General features: G+C 37.3%; 3 protein-coding genes across 3 annotated transcripts in view; 2 read left to right on the forward strand and 1 right to left on the reverse strand.

Annotated features, from left to right (window-relative positions):
* LOC144647823 (small ribosomal subunit protein uS11) overlaps window positions 1–24061 on the forward strand; it is a 121317-nt gene that overhangs the window by 79062 nt on the left and 18194 nt on the right. The window lies entirely within an intron of this gene.
* Window positions 2–12894, forward strand: LOC144647765 (phosphatidate cytidylyltransferase 2-like). The gene is made up of 17 exons (XM_078507451.1): window positions 2–312; window positions 2427–2456; window positions 3083–3171; window positions 4507–4603; window positions 5453–5550; window positions 5915–6011; window positions 6528–6588; window positions 6898–6956; window positions 7257–7339; window positions 7722–7777; window positions 8062–8093; window positions 9398–9466; window positions 9629–9676; window positions 10875–10979; window positions 11512–11646; window positions 12293–12396; window positions 12716–12894. Exons 1-17 carry the CDS (start codon window positions 223–225, stop codon window positions 12825–12827), a joined length of 1365 nt encoding a protein of 454 aa, XP_078363577.1. The 5' UTR covers window positions 2–222; the 3' UTR covers window positions 12828–12894.
* Window positions 18716–23272, reverse strand: LOC144647818 (proliferating cell nuclear antigen-like). Its single transcript, XM_078507530.1, has 7 exons — window positions 23248–23272; window positions 21509–21879; window positions 20851–20918; window positions 20414–20608; window positions 20007–20075; window positions 19596–19687; window positions 18716–19089 (listed from the first exon to the last, which is right to left on the reverse strand). The coding sequence occupies exons 2-7, from the start codon at window positions 21825–21827 to the stop codon at window positions 19035–19037; spliced, it is 798 nt and encodes a 265-aa protein (XP_078363656.1). The 5' UTR covers window positions 21828–21879; window positions 23248–23272; the 3' UTR covers window positions 18716–19034.

Below are 24061 nucleotides of genomic sequence, written 5' to 3' on the forward strand. Positions count from 1 at the left end.
TAAATTTCAGGAACTATATCCGCGGGCCCAGTTTCCTGGACCAAGCCCTGTTCTCCCAGCGTGCTCTGTGGCCCGTGTACCCCGCCATTGAGACACAACCGATCAAAACACCAAGCGGTGTAAAGTTCATTTTGTATGGATGAGTTCTGTCTGCAGTTGTGGTGAAAGCAAGACCTCAAAGAGTTAAAAACTCGAGGCTGAAGGAGGTGTTCTCCTTAGGAAATGTCCACGGACGCGGGTGCTACAAGAAGACGTGGAAAAGAAGGCTTTGCTGCCAACGGATCGAGCGAAGATCTTGTAGATGGAGTGAAGGTGCAGTTTGTATTTATTTTATTGAAGTTACGAGATTGTAACGTTGTGCAAGCTTCACGATGGATGTTGAATCGTTTTTATTTTTTTATGTAAGGTTTTTCTTTATTATATATTTTTCGATTCTAGTGTTAAACTAGCCTTTATGCAACGCGTGACACTGATCTGAACATTTGAAGCTTTGTTTTCTCGTACTTCTATTCGGCATACATGTATGACAGCGCGGTCAGGCGATTTCTGTAGTTTTGTTCAAGCACTTGCGGTTTGGATATCTTTTATCTTATAAAGTTTTTTCTAAGCGAACTCTTGCCGTGTTGTGGTTTTATCGTACCCACAGAAATACTAAAATATATCGAGGAAAAAAATAGACGATTTCTTAATTTGAAAATGTATTGTCAATGGCAATATTTTATATCCCTTGGCGATATTCAAATTATGCAGCGTCACTTAGCTTTATAATAGCTAAGGCGAAGTTGCGATTACACTGTATGACGCTGGGAACGACATATGTAAAGCTTTGTATGAAACTCTGCAGGATTTTTACGTAAGGTTCGCGCAATGGACTACAGAAAGTTATAAAAAAACGCTTGCTGTACTTTGATCGTAATTAACCTGTTATATGCAGATTAATCAATTTTTTCGAGCAAACAACATTTCTGTTGGGTGATCGTATCTGTTTATTTGGAATTGGTTTGAGTTTTGTCCAATCGATAGACAGACTGCTTTTAAGCCATCCAGCATTGCATGTAGTTCCCTATCAGATTAAGAAGCTTTAATTTGTGAATAACCAGCAGATATTACATGTATGTTCTTCAGATGCATTTTGCACAGGTGCAAGTGATGTTCTTAAATATATTATGTTATCCTTAGTCACCTATTTGTTTACCTTTTACAAAAAAAAATCGAGAAATTGCAGCTGGGAATTTCGATTTGGGAAATTATGTGTTCCATTTGAAGTATTCCTGAAGAACCTGCCGTCCATTTGGGTTTGATTTCAAAATTGACCCTTCCACGGTTTCTGACGCCATCTTGGTTGGGGGGCAAACATGGTAAAATTTACAGTAAATGTATGGGAAAAATCGGGAGTTTGACGCTCTATAATTCGAGAAAGGTCGACATTCTGCAATTTCTATGAATTACAAACTTAAAATACTAGCTGAAAGAGTTAACCGATCAAAATTGAGAGTTTTACTCTTACTAAGAAAGCTGCAAATTAAGATTTTCATTTTTCATATTATTTGTCTGTAAAATGAAGCCACCGTTCGCGGGAAAATTTAGAAGCATTTGTATGAAAAACTAAAAGTATGATTTCTCGCTTCTAAGTAAACCGATCCACTTGGTTTGCAAGTCCACTGTAAATTTTGCCGTGTTTGCCCCCCAACCAAGATGGCGTCAGAAACCGTGGAAGGGTCTATTTGGCATGGCTGTAAAAGCTGAAAGGCCTGCAACAAGTGCAAAAGATGCAAAACAATAAATGGAACATAAATTTTCATTTGGAATGCCCCAACTGTGAAAATGAAACATTCTCTTTACAAGTTTCATTCTTCCAAAAAGTTGTGTTCTAATTACATTCCAACTGTAAAATGGTAACTAAACAGTATGTCTCAAGTGAACAAAATGACAGGTCAAAGACAGCGAGACTGAAGTGAATGATACCAAGTTTGGGATAATCTGAGTTTATCTTAGTGTGAAAACCTGTGAAGCCTTACTTTGTTTTAGAGCTATTGTTTTCCTGCTTTATTGGTTTAAGGTTTTTGTTTTCTTTGTTTCACCTCAATGTTTGACAGACTTTTACGCTAAGGATGAACTGAAAATCTTGGCTGGAGCTGAACATTGAATTATCTTTATTGTAATTTAATCAGTCTTTCAGTATGATAAATGCAGGTTAATAGTTGCTAGATGACAGCTGTTTAAGAACATTTAGAGATGCCTAACTCTTAATGATGATAAAAGAACAAAATGCATCCCTATGCAGATTGTCTTTCATGTTATCCTCCCGGGGGTATAACAAGACCAGCCACTGCTGTAATTCAGTCAGTCAACCAATCCTTTATTTATTCATTCAATGTTTATATTATTAATAGATGGATAATGTATGTTACTGTTTGTTTCTACAGAGAGAGGACACCAAAAAACAAGAAGATCAGGTGTGTTATTGTGTGTCCTATTCTTAAAACATCAGCCTTGATCCTGTTTGGCAAAGTCAAACTATACATGTAGCTACCATTATTGGAAATTACTGGATTTCTGTGTTTATCAACTTGCCATAGCTTGAGCTGCCTGTTACTTAGATTCTGCGATTCTTTTCCATTTTTCCTTAGCTTATCCCATATTCAGAGAATTTATTGTATGGTACTTTGAATGATGACAAATTATGATTGTTTGTGAACGAAATTTACAAGTCATACATGTAGCTGGCAGCAAACACCACATGTAGCTACACAAGTACGGCCATGTTTCTGTTGTCACAGTACTATCATCTAACTTCACTCCGTAGAGCACAAAGTGTAAATTTGTATATTTGGCTATTTCATCAAGTTAGACATTTGGATGCCATAGGAACCATAAGTGCATGTGCTTTTCATTGTTAGAATTTTGAACTTGTAAAATCAGTTATTATAAATTTCTTATTAGACAGTAAATTGTTTAGTACTGTACTTGCTCTACATGTATGTATTTGAACTTGGCCTGTGGACTCATCATAATACAGTACAACTCCTAAAATATGCATTAAGATAATGCATTCATATATGTTTTTGCCATTTTGTTATAGGAAATACAAGCTTCAGAAACTAAGCAAGAAAATACTTCTGACACAGCCCCTCCAGAACAACTAAGCATGTTGACAAGTTTGAACCCAAAGTAAGGCATCATCATTCAGTCGAATACATGTACATGACTTTGTTATGGTACTCTATGTAACAAACCCTTAAACCTTAGTTTATTCCACTACCCTCTGCCAAGCTGTTTCAAAAGTGATATTTTTATTTGACTAATCTTGGAATGCCTTCCCTGTGCACCTCTTGAGATCCTCATGTACTTGTATGCCCCTGTGGAGTAGGGAGGCCGGGGCCTAATGGTTAGCACGCTCGACTCTGAGTCGAACATGTTCTTGGGCTAAACACTTTACTCTCACAGTGCCTCTTTCCACCAAGGTGTATAAATGGGTACCAGCGAATTTACTGCTGGGGGGTAACCCTGCGATGGACTAGCATCTCATCCAGGGAGGAGTAGAAATACTCCTTGTCACTTAATGCTACGGAAACTGAGATACCGTAGTTATTCGGTTATAAGACGCACCCCAAACTTGGCAACATTGTTATGCTAAGTTTACAAACTCAAAATTCTCCAAAAACACTCGGTTATAAGACGCACCATGAGTTGGAGAGTTGAAAAGATGTAGTGATCAATTTAAGGACAGTTTTTTCTTTCAGAATTTAAATGTTTGAATGTTGTTCATACTCCTTGGAACAATCTTCGAGTAAAAAGCTAACATTTCCTGCTTAAAAAGACGTAAATCCACTTGAGAAAAACATCTTTCCATCGTTCGTGCTTCGAACTTAGCTGCTGAGTAACCTGGCAGATGTGTTGTTACCAGTGACCACTGAGTTTGTAGCTTGGTTACCAAGTCCTCAAGCATGCTTCGTATCGCTACGAACTTTGTTTATCGAGTGTTTTTCAAAGATTCTCAAGCTTTTTTGGTGTTTTCCTTGTCTTCTAAAGTCATTTTCCACTTTCCACGCTTAGCAAGGTTTGTTTCAAATGAGTATGCTTGGTTTTCTTTGTCTAATTTCAATAAAATGCTGGCATATACAGGTGTTACTTAAACTCGTTTTATATCCGCGGTAATAAACTTTGCGTTTAAACTCAATGTTTCTTATATCTTTAATACTGTAAAAGTCAATAAACAACGTTAAGTGTTTTCATTTCTTTTGTTTTAACTGTAAGTTCCGGTAAAAGGGCGGTCATAAGATTTTGTTGGGCGAAAATACTCGGCTATAAGACGCACCCCAATTTTGGCATGAACTTTCCGCAGAAAAACTGATTTTTCTCGAAAAAACCGTGCGCCTTATAACCGAATAACTACGGTAAGCTCCGGCTGTATGGGCCACTTGGCTTGGACACAGACTTTACCTTTACCTCCTGTGGAGTATTTATTTTGACCTGTACGTGACTGTATGGTTTGTTAACTTTCAGATGGAGAAACTGGTGGATCAGGGGAATGTTCACTTTAGTGATGATTGGTGGTTTTGCTGTTATTGTGTACTTTGGTCCACTTGCTTTAATCCTGTTGGTAAGCTCTTTACTATAATAATAGATAGATGACTTAGCAAATAGACTTGAAACAGCACCCGCTTTTTTCACACTATTTAAATTCTTTGCCTGCTTACAATGGTGCTGAGATTTGACCCAAGAAATTTATGACATGTACCATATTTTCTCGATTAAACGCCGGGCCCCGAATAAACAGCGCGTCTCCAAGGTGGAGTGGTAAATAAGCCGTTCAGGCATTTATTCGAGGTGTAACATGCTTCAGGTTAGCCTGAATTTCAGACATCCCTCTGTGCTCGCCTGCTTGCCAGAAGGGACGTCTGAACACATTTGGGCGTAATGCCGTCCGGTGACGTCACTACACTTTGGTTTTAATTCATGCGGAAAAGTTTCTGTCGAGGCCATGAAATTGTGAAAGAAAAATCGCTTCAATAAAGGATTACAGGGTATAAAATTGTTTTAATAGTAAACTATTGAAAACTTGAGACATATGAATGAGACTTTAATCGACTGCAGGCTATATTCTTTTACGGAACCGATTTAATCTGAACTGATTTGCTTTATCTAGCGATCAAAATATAATAATGGCAAGATGCATTCATGTCACAAATAATGATTAAAAGCCCTTTCTTAATACAAATTTTGCTCGAATAAACTGCACCATTCAAATAAACGCCGGATCCACGAAGCCAAGTTTGAAATAAACGCCGGGGGCGTTTAATTGAGAAAATATGGTACATGTACTGTAGCTCAAAATGCCCAGCAAAAACTGTGGGTTCCATGGACAACATAGAGCATTTTATGGAGTGTTATTAACATGCTTCATTTTTAACAGGGCCTTTAAAATTTTGTGTTATTTTTTTGCCTTTAGATCCAGTGTATTCAAATCAAGTGTTACCATGAAATTATATCTATTGGACACAACAAGTATCAAAAATACAACCTGCCATGGTTTAGGTCACTTAGTTGGTAAGTACATGCAAGATCTAGGTACTGTTAACCACTGTAGGTTTATTTTTAAGTGTGCTGCTGTCATTGTTTTTGTCCTTGTTTCATCACTGTTATCTCAGCCGGGATCAAGGTTGGAGGCAGAAATAATGGTGTTCTACTGGTCAGTTGATCTGGAAGCTTGTCACATGTTGTCTTGAAAAATGCTATGATTGATGGCCGATGTTTGTACATGTATGACCAGTGCATTAGTTCTTTTGTGGTTGTCAGAGTGAAATATATTTTGTTATTATATTTAAATCTCATAACTTGATTGTTCATTGATCATTCTTGTTAGGAGGTTGCATATCCAGCTAATTGGTTTTATTTTTCTTTCGGTATTCAGGTATTTCCTTGGTTGTGCAAACTTTTTCTTTTATGGTGAGAGCATTACAGATTATTTTAATGGCAATCCAAATCCCCAAGTTGATGATGCATCAGAGGTGAGTTTAAGTCCCAACTGTTTTATTTATTACCTTTTTTACCTTGACAGATAATTAATATGTGAAGATGAGAGCATACTTAATTCCACTTTACTTGAAGTGTACTTTACAGTACACTTACTGGAATAGGAGGTATTTGTTAATGAATATTACAAAGAATCGTTTGAATGGAGGCATTTAACAAGGGTGCTAAATTGAGTCGTTATCTCCCAATGGTATAGCTATTTACAAAGTAACGTAAAGTATATGAAATAATTCATATATGTGAACTGTAGATGAGATTTAAAGTAAAGAAATGATCCTCGCAGTGAATTGAAATTAAAGAAATTGCAAATAAAGAAACCAGAAAAAATTCTGGCTTCTACGGGATTCGAACCAGTGACCTCACAAAGTCACGTAAAAATTAACTAAATGTTTGGCAATCAAAAGAGAAAAAGGACTGTTAAAACAGCTTGATTGACAGGTACAAAAAAGCAAAAAATTTTAACAGTTGTTTCTTGTACTTGTTTTCTGCAGGAAGCGGTCAAAACATACATCACATATCACAGGCTGATTTCATATTCACTTTACTTAATTGGTATGTATAAAATGGAGAAGTACCATGTAATTCACCTGCTATTCCTGGGTTATGCTATGCAAGGGCTGCTGGTGAACCCACAGTAATGTCATTTGTCACACATGAGTGGAGCAGCATTTGTACCAGACACAAGTTGCTTGGAATATCATTATTTCTTTGTACAAAAAAAACATTTTGTCAAGCTTGATTTGTTACAAAAACCAAAATAGAATGATGCTTTTTGTGATCCGATAAGGCAATCTGGGTATTCCTAAAAAAAGAAGTAAGTATCTGTTGAAAAAATTGATGTTTTCAATTATTTCTTTGCAGGTTTCATTTTATTTGTATTAAATTTAAAAAAGGAACACTACAAAGTGCAGTTCTCATTGGTAATTATAATTTTGTTTGTGACCTTCTCTTAAAATATTGCATTAAAAAGGCAATTTGCAGCTTGTAGTAAGATGTTCTTGTCAATCAAGACATTACCAAGGATGCCATTATTAAAGGTTGTACATTGTACAAATTTGGCACATGTAAACACAACTTTGCCCAAATGCTGTATGTACAGTGTACTGTATGTACAAATTTAAACTATAACATTTTGCACATTCTTGAGTTTTTATTATTGTAATTGTATAGTATTGATGCAATGAATTATATGTGACAGTATGTTTTTTTTTTACTTTTAGTTTGGCTGGACCCATGTGACACTGTTGATTGTTGTTACTCAGTCGCACCTCATCATGCAGACTTTGTTTGAGGGACTTATTTGGTAAGTATAAAAAATATATAACTGGCTCATTTTTCTAAAAGAGTATTGCCAGTTGTTTTAAAATTAATTTTCTATTTTTTTTGTGTGTGTGTGTGCATACATGTACATTGTATCTTTTGCTGCTTTTTGTTGTTTAATATCAAACATCTTGGACACCTTGGTTGCATAGCGATTGTGCTTGTCTATCAAAAGCAGTTTTTGCATGCTTCAAATTTTGTTTCTTTTTGTGTTTCCTGTAATAAAACTACAAAATGTACTTTGGTCTGACATACAATGTAGTGATGGTTGCTTACAGGCAGTTTAAAAAATAAATTATATACATTTTGGATTAAAAATAATTATAACTGCTAATTACAATTCTTTCTTTTTGATATGTTGGCAGGTTCTTCCTTCCAGTCAGTATGGTGATTTGTAATGACATCTTTGCTTATATTTTTGGTATGTTCCAGTTCCAATTCTAACATATTTAGAAAAAAAAAATTAATGTTCTCTTTGTACATGTAAACTTTACATTATTCTCCATGATTTAAAAAAAAATTGCAAAAAAATTTGATGTCACAGAAACAGAAAATGGCTTATTTATTAAAAGAGAAGTTAAACAAATTCTCTCTAATTTTTCTAAAAATTTAGTGTGTCACGAAATATTGCCATTCTATGCAATGCATACCTGAAATGATTTATATTGCTAACATTTATGTACATGTATGTTGTCATCTATATAGGATTCTTTTTTGGCCGGACACCTCTTATTAAGGTAAATTTGCCTATCTTTGTTTTTTGTTTTGCTTTTTAAAGGGCAAGGCCAGTAATAATGCAGGTCACTTCTTTGTGTACTTGTACTTTAATTTACCTCAAGAAGTTTAGATCTAGAGCCTATTAAAGTGGGGTCCTTGGACAAACATGTCCAGGGCTCGAGACTAACGGTAGCCAACTAGCCAAAGGCTAGTAAAAATGCAGTTTTGGCTAGTAGGTTTTGGCCTTTCACTAGCCAAAATGGCTAGTGAAAAAATCCGGCATTAGTGGCAAGAAACCGCATTTATTAAAATCGTCTCTCAGAAAATATAACTAACAAGTAAACTGTTGACATTATAGAATGTGTTGACAAAAACGCATGTACATGTACAATTTTGTATAGTGAAGAACAAAGCCCAATATTGTAAGAAAAAAACATGAAGATTTAAGGAACATTTTACGGCTCAAGGTTTAAACATTATCGCACATTGTTTCCCCCCCCCCCCCCCACCCCTTAAAAGAAGAACTATGCTTAAAAATTGTGGCTAGTAGAAAATAAGTTTTGGCTAGTGAAGTCAAAGCTGTCACTAGCCACTTGGCTAGTTAGCAAAAAAGTTAGTCTCGAGCCCTGATGTCACACTGCCTCTCCCCAACTGCTGTATTGAAAATGGGTACTGGTAAATTGTTAGGACAGTGCTACCTTATAAACTTCCAAGGTATTATGCATGAGTATATTGGACTAGGATCCCATCAAGGGGCGAGTAGCATGATTGTGGTGATTATGAAATTATAATGTGTTGCCTGTAAAACCGAGTGCAAGAGCATTATGGGTACAGAATAAGTGTTATTTTCCACTCTGGCTGAGTGAAACGAAATAAGTGGAAAATGTTTTTCTCACACACCGCTGGGACCTGGGAAAGGGTCATGTGACTTTTGGCGGGCAGTTGTTTTTGTTGCGTCCGCCATTGCTGACCTTTTCCCACCCACCCGCCCTAAGATTTTTAGTTTGTGCAGTATTTTTTGTTAGCTTTGCCATTGTGCAACAGGATGTACATGTATGGTTTTGTTGAGTTTAAAATAAAGGTCAGGTGGCGGTCGGCCTGGCATGGCTACCAGTGGTGTGTGAGAAAGGACAACGTGGCAGACCTGAAACTTGTATTTTTGTTGTTTTATCTGGGAAAATCTGTTACAAAGACTCCTAGTTGCTTTGTGCTACACCAGTCAGTTAAAGAGGGTTGTGTTGACTATTTTCAGTGAGTACTTGCACCTAAAATGTCTGTGATGCTTGACGGTCAAGTTAATAATATTACAAACTTTAATTTTTAGCTGTCCCCAAAGAAAACATGGGAGGGTTTTATTGGTGGAGGAGTGACTACAGTCATCTATGGCTGGCTGGTGAGTGAGCTTTCTTTAAAGATATTTCACAGTTTTATTTTCTGCACAAAGTGAAACTAGGTTGTAAGGAAACACAACTGAAGTATAGGGAAAGAACTGGACGCAGTACTGTAATATTTAGCTGACGATGTTTGTAATTTCTTGTTTGAATATTATTCTCAGATTTCTAACTTCATGTGCCAGTATCAGTATTTCATCTGTCCTGTTGAGGTAAGCATAGACTCTGTATCACACAAATGGCAGTTTGTCCACTGTAATCAAAAATGCTCAAGGTTCCTTAGTGGATTTTTTTAAACAAAGTATTTATTTGACAATACTTATATCACATGTCGACAAGTTTCTCCAGATAGAGTTTGTCGAAACAAGTTAGCCACTCATTCTGTATGATTGTTCCTTTCCACAGAGGAAATGTAATTATTAAAATATTATGTGATGGTTAATATATTAAGGTGGGAAAACACCAATTGAAAGACAAAATAAAATAAACATTGGTCGATGAAGACAGATTACAAATAACCTGCGATCAGGCGTTATTTTTCTCGCGGCGGAGGGGTCAACGGAAAAATGAACTCCTGATACAATTACTTGTCGAGTCGTCTGTAAAAAGTCCAGAATCTGGACTTTTTTCTTATTGGTCAGGAAACAAAAGGCAACATTAGAACTCTATCCTGATTGGCTAATTGAGTTCAAGTCTAATTTCCGGTCCAAAAATATCGCGCGTAGATGATTGTTATCATGGCGGGTGTTGAGCGGAATGAAGTAGAAAGCGAGTTCTTCTAGCTTTTAGAAAATCTCTCAAGAGTTTTGTTCACAAAACATTTAAAGACGAACAAAGGGAGTGTATTCGACAAATAGTTTGTGAAAGAAAAAATGTTTTGGCGGTGCTTCCGACAGGATTCGGCAAGAGTGTGATCTATCACCAATGCTGTCGAAGAGTATTACATCACACCACCAAAGACGCCAGACGATCGTGCCAGTGACGAAAACTACGGCCTTGAAATGTCTGACCTGACATTACACAAAATCAGCCTTTGCAGAAAACAAATTTTAAAAAACATTCCGATCAGCTCGTTCAAAAAGGGTAATTCAAACACATGTTTGTGAGAGTAAAAATATAATTTGAAGGCGCTAATCACGCTTATCTGATGGCATCTCCGACATTCTCGACGACGTTGACAGATATTTTAATTAGGGGGCGGCAGACGACTTGACAAGTAATTGTATCAGTCTTTCCTTTTTTCGCCTTCCCTCCGCCGCGAAAAAAAGAAAGCCTGATCGCAGGTTAGATTACAAATAACAAACTTGACCTAAAACATTGGCTTTTAAAATTATTCACATATATAGCTCCTTAATCCTTTGCTAGCTCTCTTTAATATTGTCTCGCACTTGTAATCTTTCTTTATTTCAGTTTAGTGGCTCAATAACAGATTTCAATATAGCTTGTGAGCCTTCAGCTTTGTACAGACTGACAGCCTTTACCATCCCAGCACCAGTCAAATATTTCCTAGGATTTGTAAGTTTCATTTTAAATACAGTTAATTCAAAGCCTTTTGTCTTATTGGGTAGCCTGAGTGGACTGGGTTCTCTTTTCACACATTTTGTTCATTGCCTGCAAAAGACATGTCTGGGATTTGACCACCAAGCACAACCCACTTACATGAACTTTGATTAGGTAAAGCCTGCTGTCGAGCCAAGTGGCTCATCAGGCCGGAGCTTGTCCCAGTTTCTGTAGCATTAAGCAGCTAGGAGTATTTCTACTCCCCCCTGGAAGGGATGCTTGTCCATCGCAGGGTTACCCCCAGCAGTAAAATCGCTGGTACCTATTTATACACTTGGGTGCAGAGAGCACCCCGGCCAGGTCGATCGGGAGTCCAGCGCACTAACTATTAGGCCACCGTGCCTCTTACACTTTGATTAGAGTACCAGTAAATTTGTTGTTGTTTAATTTTTTGAAATTTTTGCTTAGATAAGTGATGGCAGTGAAAAACACAACTGTTGGTTTCGTAAGGTGCCATAATGTGCTAAACTCCATGTTTTAATTGCAGGGTGGTTTGACGCAAGATGAGGTTTGGCTGTACCCGATGCAGTTCCACTCTATTGTTCTGTCACTTTTCAGCTCATTGATCGCTCCATTTGGTGGATTCTTTGCCAGTGGATTCAAGAGGGCATTTAAAGTCAAGGTAAAACAGTCTACAATCGTTGTTGAAAATCTGTTGCGGCCATGTCCACCTTTGGGTTGAGCTTGCCATGGAAAAAGAGGCATATCACACACAAAAAAACTGGGCACTATCACAAGAACAGTTGCAAAGTGTGATTGTAAAATGGGTTCGTCACAGATTTTTGAACAGCCAATTAGAGGGAGTGATTGTAGCCTATTCATTGTTTCCATTTTGCCTCATTAGGGCAAACATAATCCAAACTAAAAACTTTGTAAGTTTCTTTCTAAATTCTGCTTTCAAGTGTGAGTGGAGAGTGAGTGCCAGATATATTTCAGATCTGCTCTTGATTAACTGTTATGGTACAGGGATGTAGCTAAGATTTCAAACAGGCAAAATTTTCTTGATCACAGGTGGGAAATGTGTGTCACATCAAAAAAGATCTGACCAGACACAGTCTTTTACCTGGAAAAATCAAGCTGGTTATTTTTTCTGCCTTCCACCTATTATTTACATCCCTGTGTTACCTGGCAAGTGATAGCTTAGATATCCCAGCAATGTAACAGAAAGGAAATCAGTTAAAGAGCTGCAGATAATATAAATTAGATTTGTTACAGACCTTGACATTCAGGGTAGCTCTGTTCTAACTGAAGTGCAATGTATTCATCAGGATTTTGGTGACACCATTCCTGGGCATGGAGGTCTTGTGGACCGGTTTGACTGTCAGTTCCTTATGGCAACTTTTGTATACGTCTACCATTCCACTTTCATAAGGTAAGTTCCATTACACTGTTGTACCCAGAGCCACTTGTTCCACTTACCTGGCAGAGTGTGTACACGAGAAACTAGAGAGACATGGTTTGATTGGCTAGATTTTAACAAAGAGAGTTTCGAATCTAGCCAATCAGATCAACTGTTTTACTCTCAGATAACAAAGGGATTTTAGAAAATGGTTGATTTGATTAGCTGTTCCTTTTGTTTAAATCTAGCCAATAAAATCATGGGAAGAAAAACTTACAAGAAAATCTGATTTCATGTCCACAGGGCACCCCAACCCCACATTTGCTCATTAAATCTGATTTCATATCCACAGGGCACCCCAACCCCACAAAGTTCTACAGCAGGTTTTGTCACTGTTGCCTGAACAGCAGCTAAACATCTACAAAGAACTCAAGTCAAATTTGCTAAGGAGGGGCATCCTATAACAGAGTCAAGACTTTAATCGTGGTATTGTGGAAAATGTTAGTCGTCTCAGGTAGTAGAATGGAAAAAGTCAGACATGCCAAGAACCTCGTGTGGGGTTCAAGGTGGGGGAAGCCCATACATGTAACATGGGAATCTAGTTGAAGCTTTCCAAGATTTCAAGACTTCCTTAATTTAGTTAGGAGATTTTGAGTCAACTCTTTAAGCTGAAAGAGTGACCAATACTTAATTTCTCCGGATGATGTCAATATATAATCAAGCATTCAAGTCATAAGAATGACAGAAATGATCTTCTAAGATAAGTTGTCAAGTCAGTTCATGTTTAACCAAACTAGTACAAAAAGAAATGTAGAATAGTATTGGGAACTAATATATTGACATTCAGACTTTCCCAGATGTACAATGTAGTTTTAGTGAGATTTTTAAAATTCATACACACATACAGTGTAGGTTCCATCCTAATCGTAACCTTAAACATGCCTTGTGGATTCTGTAAAAGAAAATAGTCTCCTTGGCTAGCTGGTACATTTATTTACCGGTACTCATACTTGCTAAGGATTTTTGTTTTTTACTTTCTTTTAATAGGTAGGGTGTTGTTTGATATTTAAAGGGGCACTGCATTTTTTACAGATACAGAAACTTTAACATGCTAAGATTAAAGGGAAGGTCTTGTACCTCAGCAATTGACAAATGACAGTGGCTATTAAGCTGTAGAAAAAATCCTGGTAACAGGTTCCACTGATCTTAGCATGTAGTTCTGTTTGTTTGAAGGACACATTCATCACAGCACTGAGGAAAGCTTTATCTAGACTCACAACACAAATGTTTTACATAGTGTACATAAACTTGCAAGAAATGGGGGTCTAGGGTAAGGGGGGAGATTTTCTATACATGTACAGTACACTGCCATTGGAATCTCGACAACTGCACCAAGCAGACAGGTGAATGTGAGTAGCTGGAGATTCAATAATTATTTTCTTTATCTTACACCAAGAATTTTGTGGTAAGGGGAATGTCTATTCTGATCTTAAAGAAGAAGTTCACTCTAGAATGGCCAGTTATAAAAAGTTAATACAAAGATATGTAATTCACCAAAATTTCAGCCTCCAACAAGCGCTATAACCCTACGAAATCTTTCCCAAAACTCTACAACTGAACGCCGCCATCTTGGAGCTGGTAATGTATACATGACTACAAAGAGCTCAGCCTGAAGTTTGGCGGGAAAATTTAAATACTCGAAACTCCTTGTTTCTTTGTAGTGGCTTGTCAAAATGCCTGTTTTTGCAGCTCCATTCTGCTCAAACAGAGCTCCAAGAACTACAAAAAACAAGGAGTTCCGACTACTAAAATTTTTCCGCCAAACTTCAGGCTGAGCTCTTTGATGTCACGCATACATTACCAGCTCCAAGATGGCGGCATTCAGTTGTGGAGTTTTGGAAAAGATTTTGTAGGGTTATAGAGCACATTGGAGGCTGAAATTTTGGTGAATAACATATCTTTGTGTAAACTTTTTATTGGTGTAAAGAAAATAAATGGCCATTCTGGAGTGAACTTCTCCTTTAAGAACAAAACAGTTAGCCTAAGTGGTGACTTCTTCTCGTCACCTATCTTACCAATGTACAGTCACACGTCTGCCAAACCTCTTCTCAGTGGCACTCAGTCATTGTCTTGGTCACACAGACACCCTTAAAAATAACCACACATAAGTGAACAATGGTGCCCACTCACTAGAGGTTTGACAGTATTAGTATTGTGAAGATAAATTTGATGTTGGTTATCCCTGGTGGCAGGTGAGGCTAGTGTTTATTCCTTTTCCTTCCATTGGCTCTTGGGAGCCAAATACCTTCTACTGTTATCCAGTTAAACTGGGGACTCCTGTATGAAAGGGACAGTAATGCTCATCAGAAAATTTGGATTAACCCCTGAAGGAGATCAATCTGGGCATGGCTCCAGCTTTTTTTGAACCCCTCAAAGATATCATTTTCCATGGCTGATCGGTCTATACCCCAGGGGGGTATTCCGGCTTGTAAATGACGGGGATGATCGAATGGAGGCAAAATTCAGGACCCAAAAAAATCCCAAAGTCTTCCGACGTTACCCAAAAAAATCCCTGAACCAAAAATAACCCCCCAAAAAATCCCTTGTCAAATTACCCCTAAATTGCCAGGAGGTGCAATAAAATAACACAAAGAACGCTCGTTTTGTTTATTCATCATACCATAAATACGCAAAGGCCGCGCCAAGGCACATAAGTTCGTTTTTAATACCCAAAAAAATCCCCTAGCAAAATCAAGATACCCAAAAAAATACTTGCCAAATTTTCCAACCCAAAAAATCCCGGAATCGAAAATTTAAAACCCAAAAAAATCCTTCGATCATCCCCGTCATTAACAAGCCGGAGTACCCCCCCTGGGGTCTATACTGCCAACTCAGTGTGACAGTGTTTTATATTTTTTCAAATGCAACCCTTAATGAGAGCCTTGACCTCTAAAAATATTGGCTTTCTTTTCTGAACACCCTAATTGAGACCTACATTCTTAATTTACACCCCTTAGCGCAACGACAAGAACCCCCGTGCCTTTCATATGGGAGTCCACTCCCCTCCCCCCCTCCTCCCCGGGGTCAAACTTCCAACATCCATGGGAAAATTGGATTAAAATTTCTTTTTAATGCCTCTAAAACTTGTGCAACGTGATGAGTTGATTCATTGTACTCGCATATTTATTCATATTTATTTTTGCTCTAAAAATAAAAATCTTTGTATGGTGATGTAACATAAATCTCTCAATAAAAATCAGCTGCAATTTTATCAGTCACTTAATTTGTATGTGGTATTTTTAATAACATGTTTTTATGTAACTGTTTATCACCAGCATTTGTTATTGTAGCCTGTATTAATTAATTAATTGTCAGTTGATTAAAGTTAAGGTGATTCCCTAGTATTGCATTGCGCATCCTTACTGCGCAGAATTTTACGCGTAATTAGCGCGCGCACATAAACAAAATGGCGGTTTTTTCTATGCGGCTTGGCTCGCGAGAGAGAGAAATCATCGTTTTCTCGTAAACGAGTTCGGTGACCTATCATTTTTTTCTCTTAGTTCGAAAGTGGTGATCAAATTCTTTCTATAGTATGAATACAGATCAATTTCTATGGCAGAATAATACATTATCACCGAAAACGTGTACTTTGCCAGAACTCGCAAAGGAAATATAAGGAATTATATGGTAAATATAAGGTCTTCCTGCTCCTAAACGAATACGGTGATCCCCCTTTTTTATTTCAAAATTTAACTTCCCTTTAGGTAAACAACCAACTGGCAAAGTTTGGTTGGAAATCTATGAGCAGTTCTATTTCTAGGGAATTACCTTAAAATAATTGCATTTTCAGATCTGTTATCTTTTGTATTTGCAACAGTTCCTTTCCATAGATTACCTGTTTGGAGTTAATTTTGCACATTGTTAAAGTTCAAATTATGTGACATTAGATAGTGTGACATGAGATGGTGCGACATATTCCATGTAAATTCATTATCACTGGCAGGTTTGAGGGTATCAAGGCCATATGACTTATTATTTTAGGGTCTAAAGCTGTACAAGCTGTATGAAAAGATACTTTGATGTGTAAATTAGAATACTAGTTGAGTCTTGGTTTTGCTTTTTAATTATTTTAATAATTATGGTCAAATTATTTGGTTTTCATTGATGTTTGGTTGTAGGTCAGGTTTTAGGTATAATAATTATTATTTACTACATTGTTGGCATTTTTAAAACAAGATGTAATGTAATTTTGAAATGAACCTGCCAATTTGTGAAAGCTAAGTACTGTTAATAAATGCATATATCACATGTCAACATTTGATCCTTGTGTCACAGTCTCTTATTTTAATTGGAAATGCAGATTAAGGTTGGATGGTGCGGCTGACAACAGGGCCGGGGTCACTATCACAAACTGTAGCACTCCTGAAGCTGCAGTTGCCATCACAGGCACTAAAAATGAAGTTGGGTTTTGGAATATTTGATTCCAGTAAAAAGAGATGCATGATTTTGCAGATTAAGAAAGAAACCCAACAACTATTGATTGCATGAGAAATTGCCTTGACTGAAATTTTTGGAAATATTATACTTCGCTGACAAGGTTTCTCTTAGAAATGTTAATCTACCCTTTCCCCAAATTAGGGAAGATTAGACAAATTCCCCTTGAGTTGTATCTCTTGGAAGTTTCAATGCCTGTACGAGAAGACGTCACACCTTAGTTTCAGTAAATCTCATAATTTGGGCATTTGAAGGTTTACATTGCTTTAGCAAACCATTTGGAAAGTTCACAGAGATTCCTTGGAAAACATGTTGAGAGTGGACTACAGTCAACTCTCTCTTAACGGACACCTCCATAAGATGGACACCTAGTGATGGTCCCTGCCGTTTTCAGTCATTTTACTGTAACCAGATGGACACCTCTCTAAGACACACTTTGAAATCATTAAAGGACACTTGAGAAGTGTTTTCTGTCATTTTTTGTTTGTGCAAATACTTCCAAACTTCGTATCGACCTAAAGCAAAGGATATGTGTATACCAAGCTTACTAACCAAAAACAATGACGCTTTAACAGCTTACTTTTCTGCTTATGTGTATTCTACTTACAGTATTACAGTAGAGTTTGAAGAAGCTCTCAATTTTTGCTTTAACAAGCAAATAAGTTTTATTATTTTAGTCTTGTTACAGTTAGCAAAGGTTTGTTGCATTGCGCAAAGGTTTAGCTTTATTATCTCGGATTAATGGTGTCGTGTTACCTCGACTCTCTACAGAGCAGACACCTCTCTAAGACGGACAGCTGTGGCCAGTCCCGAATGTGTCCGTCTTAGAGAGAGTTGACTGTATACTGGAAATCTTGGCAAACCACTTTATCTCTATTTTTATCCCAAACACTATTGGTGCTTTTTTTTTTTGGGGGGGGGGGGGGAACTGGGGGCATTGTCAGGATCTGGTTTTAATTGTTCTCAAGTCTGCTTGGTCTACTGTGTCCTTAAAATGGGCCTCATGTTAATTGCCATTTTGCCAAACAAGCTGTCTTCAGTTGGAGATCATTTCAAACATTTTCTGCCTTTGAGGCATTTCTCTCATCTCAGTTGAAAAACACTAATTCTCCCATTACCACACTTTCTAGTCCTGAATGATCTTTGGTAGCCATACACGTACATGTATAAGGGTTCATACTCTTGAGCTTTTAAAATTCCATGTCTTGAATTTGACCATTTTTCTTGGAAATTTTAAAAAATTATCTTGGTTGGGTATGTTTTTATCCTTTTCTTCACAAAAAAATAACCTGCCTAATTCATTTTGTACAATGAATACCATTTTCCATGACCCATCCAGGCCTAGAAAATGCAATTCTAAAATTCCATGACTTTCCAGGTTTTGCATGACCCATCTGAACCCTGAATTGTATGTGCTCCGAGGATTTAGTCCAGAACCAAGACCACGAATATTTAACAATTATTCACTGAAGTGGAAGTGAATTGTGGTGGATATTTACCAAGCCAAGAAGCAGCGAGGTAAAAATATCCACCACATTCACCGACACTGAGGTGAATAATTGTTTTAGTATATACCACACAAGTTGAATAACTAGCGGACTAAAACATCACTTTCAGTAAACAAAGCGACACAAGAAGGCAGTTTGTTTCTCTTTAGCTGCTCGGAGGTGAATAGTACTTTGCTAATCACCTCCAAGTTAACCAATCAGCAGGCGCAAAAAGCTTTATTTTACTTGTGGTATATACTAATGCCCATTATAGGGTAGATGCTATCTGTTTCAGTTGATTGGACATTGGTTTCTTCAGTATGCTCAGCACCCCTGATCTTTTTTTATAATATAAACAAGAAGATAACACAGACGTTTTCACTTTTCTTTTTATTTGAAGCAAGAACAATAAATTGGAAGACAATACAACCTATCCTTTTTAAAACCCTTTCGTCTTTGAAGTTGCCTCAAAAGATAATGAAGCACTTTCCATAAATATGTGGTGTAATAATTTGCTTTCATCTGTTGGAAACTTCTTGGAGAATTCTCTTCAATCACAATGAGCCATTTAATGCTAAGTCATTCTGAAAGCTTGCTTCAGGTATTGGTTTATTTTTTATGTACACCTTGACGATAATAAAAGAATTTTAATCCAATCAGTTTATGATACATCGACAACACTTCTGATTCCTAGTCATCATTGGTCATTGGTTCTTCCTCGTCGATCTTAGGAGCAAGGTAGTATCTAGAAGTAGATAAGCAGTTGATTAGAGACGTTTTTTCTAAACAGAACAGTTAACCAGAGTAGTCTTATTGTGTGAGTGGCTGTAATAAAGCAAACCAATTACTGGGTGTGAGTTGTAGCAAGTTGGAGTATCAGTTTGAAAAGGGGTTCATTTCACAGCCAGGAATTTAACGAACATTTAATGTACTTGCTGAAAGTGGTTAAAAGTGGCATTACCCTCTTATATTTTTCCAGGCTCACAAAAGGTGGGAATGGGTGAAAAGGATTTGTGGACTATTTAATTTCATGTGGTCTTGCTCATCAACATATACATGTACAGTGGAACCTCGATATAACAAAAGGCGAAGGTACTGGCAAAATAAGTTGGCAGAATAGACCACCATAGGGTTAGGGTTAAGGTTTAGGCTTAGGGTCCAGAAAGAGTCCTTGCCTTGTTCTAACACCCTGATGACTCACGATCCTATCAGAATAGATCCTTTTAACAGCAAGTTTTTCAGTTGACTTACTTGAGGTTGCCTATTTCTCCAATTTTGTAATCAATGACAAGTGGAACATCGTCCTTCAGTGACATGGTTACAGTGCTGGATAATGGAGTGGCCTGAACAAGAAGAATGAAAAAGTCTGTCAGTAACAAAGTTTGAAGATAAATTTAAGAAGTTGTAAACTAGCCCAGTTATTGATTTAACCCAAGAGGGATTTCTATCCCTGATATTCCCACATTTTAATAACGACAATAAATTATAGGCATAATAACGGTGTTGGTCACAACCTGCTTTAGCCTTAAACAGTACACCAACAAACTCCACTGTTCATATATGTATTCTGGGTGTCTGTAGCACAGTCATATTTTCATATGAATTTCAGGTCTGTTCCCTCGTGTAATGTACTGGTAAAATTTTCTCTATGTATACATGTACCTTTGTGAAGAAGTTTAGATATCTGAGAGCAAATGTAAGTTCCACAGGTTCATTGAGTTTAATTGAAATCTGCAATCAGAAAAAAAGTTCAAGTAAATAAAGGATGTTTATAGCTCCAGATACAGCACATTAATTTGTGGCGCTTTTCAATCGACTGTCCCGAAAAAGATGGCTACGATACATTTACTCATAATTCTTAGTGCAAGAAAACCCTAAAAATGTTCATAAAAATGTACAGAAAAGTTCTAAAAACTTTAAACCCAAAGAAGAATTTCTTAAATGTTGCCTATGTGCCCTATTGGCACAAAAAAAAAAGACTGTCAGTAAGTGACAGGTATGCCCATACAAATAGAAGATTTATATTATTTCTAGTTTAAAAATAGAAGATGAACATGATTAAAACAGACCTGTTCTTCTTCTTTGTCCACACTGGCACTTTGTTTAAGAAGAACATTTCCATCACCAAGGTCTCCACTGGCTGAGAACTTTACACCTTCCTTTGTGCAGTTTATTTTTACTGAGTCTCCAATCTGCGTGAGGTCACGGCATATTCTCTGGAACTCTGATGATGGCATAGTCACAACAGCATCATACTCTTGGTCCTAAATAAAAAATAATACAATTGGCAGCTGGTCAAATAGAAATCTTCTTTTAACTAAACGATTCTAAGTTTTGACTTGGAAAAAAAAAAACATTTAATGGCTCTACTCACGTCACAAGTAAATATGCTTAATGAATTGGATTTTTTTTATTGTACGAAGGTGACATGCAATGGGACAGAAACTAATAACTATGGCATTCCTTGCTTAAGACATTAAATTGTGCTATTGCCTGCCTGACTCACCGGTATTCCTAAATGCTCACTATCAATATCCATAAGTTTCATGTTGTAGTCACAGATTCTTTCTTGGTCTGTGAAAAGAAACAAAAATTCAATCAACTAATAAGTCACCTACATGAAGGTAAACATGTTTTATGTAGGCATGGTAGACTAATGATTAACACATTTGACTCGGGATCAAGCAGTCCGGGTTTGAGTGCTGGTCTGGGTCAAGTGTTGTATTCTTGGGTAAAAAAATAACTCTTGCAGCAGGATTGTAATAAGAGCTCCCAGCCAGGGAACTTGGCCGTTTACTCTGAAAGGTTACCCTGGCTACTTCAATCATCAGGTCAAGACAGGCAGCTTTGGCTTTTAGGGCCCAAAATGCCAGAAAATGGATTTTCTGGCATACCTGTTTCAAAAAAATCCCTGGGGGAAAATGCACCAGGACTCCCTCCCCCTAGAAGTGATAGACAAAAGCCCATTGAAAGGCTAAAGGATCACATGTATTGTGATTAAGCCAGCCACAAAAATCCACCACTACTAGTAAATACACCTGGGTGATGGTGGGACACTGAGAATAGTGTCTTGTTCAAGAACACAGCACAAAAGCAATGGTCAAGCTAAGAATGCCAAATGTCCACTAAACAATCAGTGGAAGAACCACAAAAGCAGTACTTACTTGGGCTTTCAAAGACAAACGACACTGTATCGCCAGAATCTTCAGCTTTGATTGTGATGCTGTCGTCATTGCTTGCACATTTGAGAATTTTTGACAGCGTACCAGTGTCCATGCCGAGGATAATGTTCCTGTCGCATCTGTATGGCTCAAATCCATCACAGCCTAGTGACAGTGATACCAAACTGACGTGACTGCTATCCATGGCTTGGACAGTTATACCAGTACCCGCACAATCCCAGTTAGCATTAGGTACCAAGTCTTTGATGGCCTCCAGAACCTTTTTGAGTACATTTCCTTGTGGAAGTCTTGCTTCAAACATTTTGTTAATAGAAGTGAAGGTGAACGTGTAGTAGATCAAATTGAAGGACAGTCTGAAATGAGAGAAAATAGAATCAAACTGGATTTCTTGACAAAGCTGTTTGTGTACTTAACAAGTCTCTCCTATACTTTATACCTGACTTTTAATTGAGATCACTTCAGTTCTACATACCCTATTGCCTTTTATTTTGTAGAGGCTCAGATGTCACACCAGACTCACAAGGGGATGTTTTAAATTTTGTACAAGGAATAGCACAACGTGCAATAATTTATGAACTGGTGATATTCATCAATTCTTTCCGAGAATAATATTGATACATATTACAAGTTCATGAAATAGAAACTGCAAAACTCAAATCCACTATGCTATTTGGATCGGAGATCTTATAAAACTCGGAAAAATTTTTTCGATCTTTCTTGAATATTTACACGTCTGCAAGTCAACAGCTTAGCTAAGGTAAGCGCTGATGGTTTGTTAATTTAAAATTACTGTATCAAGATGAACTTTAGCCAAATATAAAGTACTAAATTTATGTTAAAAAAGTCGTCTATTAACTGAACCATCTTGCAACTATCGATGGCATATAAAAGGTAAGTATACGCTCAAGTACAATTTCTGACACCGAATCGTCGAGGAAATGGACACGAGTACAAATCGATCAAGCTAGTTGCCGTTTCAAAATTCTACGGCAAAAATATTTCGAGCAATCAAACTTGGATCAGAAGAATCAATCAATTTAATGCCTGCGAGTTCTGCACGATTAATGAAAAAACAGCCTGAATAGGGAAGCTTGATGGAGATATCTTCGAGAGCTCGAGGTTCAAATAAATTGGCGGGAAAGCGAACAATTCATTCCCGCGCTGAATGTTCAGTACACATTATTGAACGTGCAAAGGTGATAAGAAAACCCGCTATATAGGATCTTGGTACAATTTGGATTCAGATTTAATGTTTTAACAAGCATTCGATACCTTGCAATGCTAGAAGTTGATGGTTTCAGACGAAAATATCGACGAGCGAGGAAGACTCGTCGCTTGTGCAGAGCACGCTTCTATGGTATTGTATCCCTCGAGCTTTCCCGATAATATCATTCAAATTCGCTACCAAATGAAAATATTCCGCCTTGATACATCTTCCTTACCCTTCAAAACAACGAGAGGTTCGAAAATTTGAACGATCGCACAGTAAACTCGAATATAAAGCGACGATTTCTTTGCTCCTAAACCAAAATGGCGGCACCGAGCAGACCTCGCAACCTCCGCACTCATTGTCTATTTGGATAAAACTATGAGACTTTTGATCGATTTTACTACGAGGAAATCGAAAAGAACTCCAGTCGAATTGATCAGAGACGCCTTATGTGATATCTCTAAAATTCTGGACTCTAACAACACAAATAACAATCATACAAACCCCTTACCTGAGGACTCGACGATGGAAGACGAATTATGAATTACGCGCCAAGATTTCACGAGAGAAAAGTGCGGGAAATTCAATTAACGACTGCTGATTGGCTCAGCTTGGCACGTGACCTATCACGAGGTATTTTCAGCGGGAAGAGCCAAGCCAGCAAAGAGCGATGGGAAATCGGGCAAGTTTAAACTTGAATCCTGAAGTCTCATGACGTAATTTTTTCTACCGAGCAAAATAAAAGCTACGAAATATCCTCAAAACCAGTACGTTGGGTACGGCTACACGTAGGCTAATTTCAGGACCAGTTTATGTATTTCCCGCTAAGGATTGCCCATGGCGCTTTACAATAAAAACATTAATAAAATGATGTTAAAAAGTTAAAAACTCTAAAAATTTAAAAAACGGATATTTACAAATATAAGTTCAAATGTACCTAAAAAATAAAATAATTAAAAAGCCTGTTTAAAAAGGTACGTTTTTAAATGTCTCTTAAAAATGTCAATAGAAGGACTTAATCTAAGTTCAAGTGGGATTGTGTTCCACAGTCTTGGGGCTGCCACAACAAACACTTTCTCTCCATACGTTTTTAATTTTGCTTTGGGGGTCGCCAGAAGGTGCTGTGTAGATGATCTTAAAAATCTCCGAGAGGTGTAATAGTAAAGTAACTCTTGCATGTAGCAAGGCGATGCCCCATGGAGAACTTTGTAGACCAGTAAGAGAATTTTTTAAATTAAACGATAGCGGACAGGAAGCCAATGTAATAAAAATATTTAAAATTACAATAGAATGACTTGCGTGAAAGATTGTGTGACAAGCCAAAA

Source organism: Oculina patagonica, chromosome 4 (genome assembly GCF_052425735.1).
Source record: "Oculina patagonica isolate OP01 chromosome 4, crgOcupat, whole genome shotgun sequence".
Lineage (NCBI taxonomy): Eukaryota > Metazoa > Cnidaria > Anthozoa > Scleractinia > Oculinidae > Oculina > Oculina patagonica.

Coding starts and splice junctions, on each gene's coding strand:
- LOC144647765 (XM_078507451.1), top strand. CDS start 223: ATGTCCACGGACGCGGGTGCTACAAGAAGACGTGGAAAAGAAGGCTTT. Junction 4,604..5,452: donor CACTTGCTTTAATCCTGTTG/GTAAGCTCTTTA, acceptor TTTTGCCTTTAG/ATCCAGTGTATTCAAATCAA. Junction 10,980..11,511: donor TCAAATATTTCCTAGGATTT/GTAAGTTTCATT, acceptor TTTTAATTGCAG/GGTGGTTTGACGCAAGATGA.
- LOC144647818 (XM_078507530.1), bottom strand. CDS start 21,827: ATGTTTGAAGCAAGACTTCCACAAGGAAATGTACTCAAAAAGGTTCTG. Junction 20,919..21,508: donor GTTTGTCTTTGAAAGCCCAA/GTAAGTACTGCT, acceptor TTCTTTTCACAG/ACCAAGAAAGAATCTGTGAC. Junction 19,090..19,595: donor GGAGAAATAGGCAACCTCAA/GTAAGTCAACTG, acceptor ATCTACTTCTAG/ATACTACCTTGCTCCTAAGA.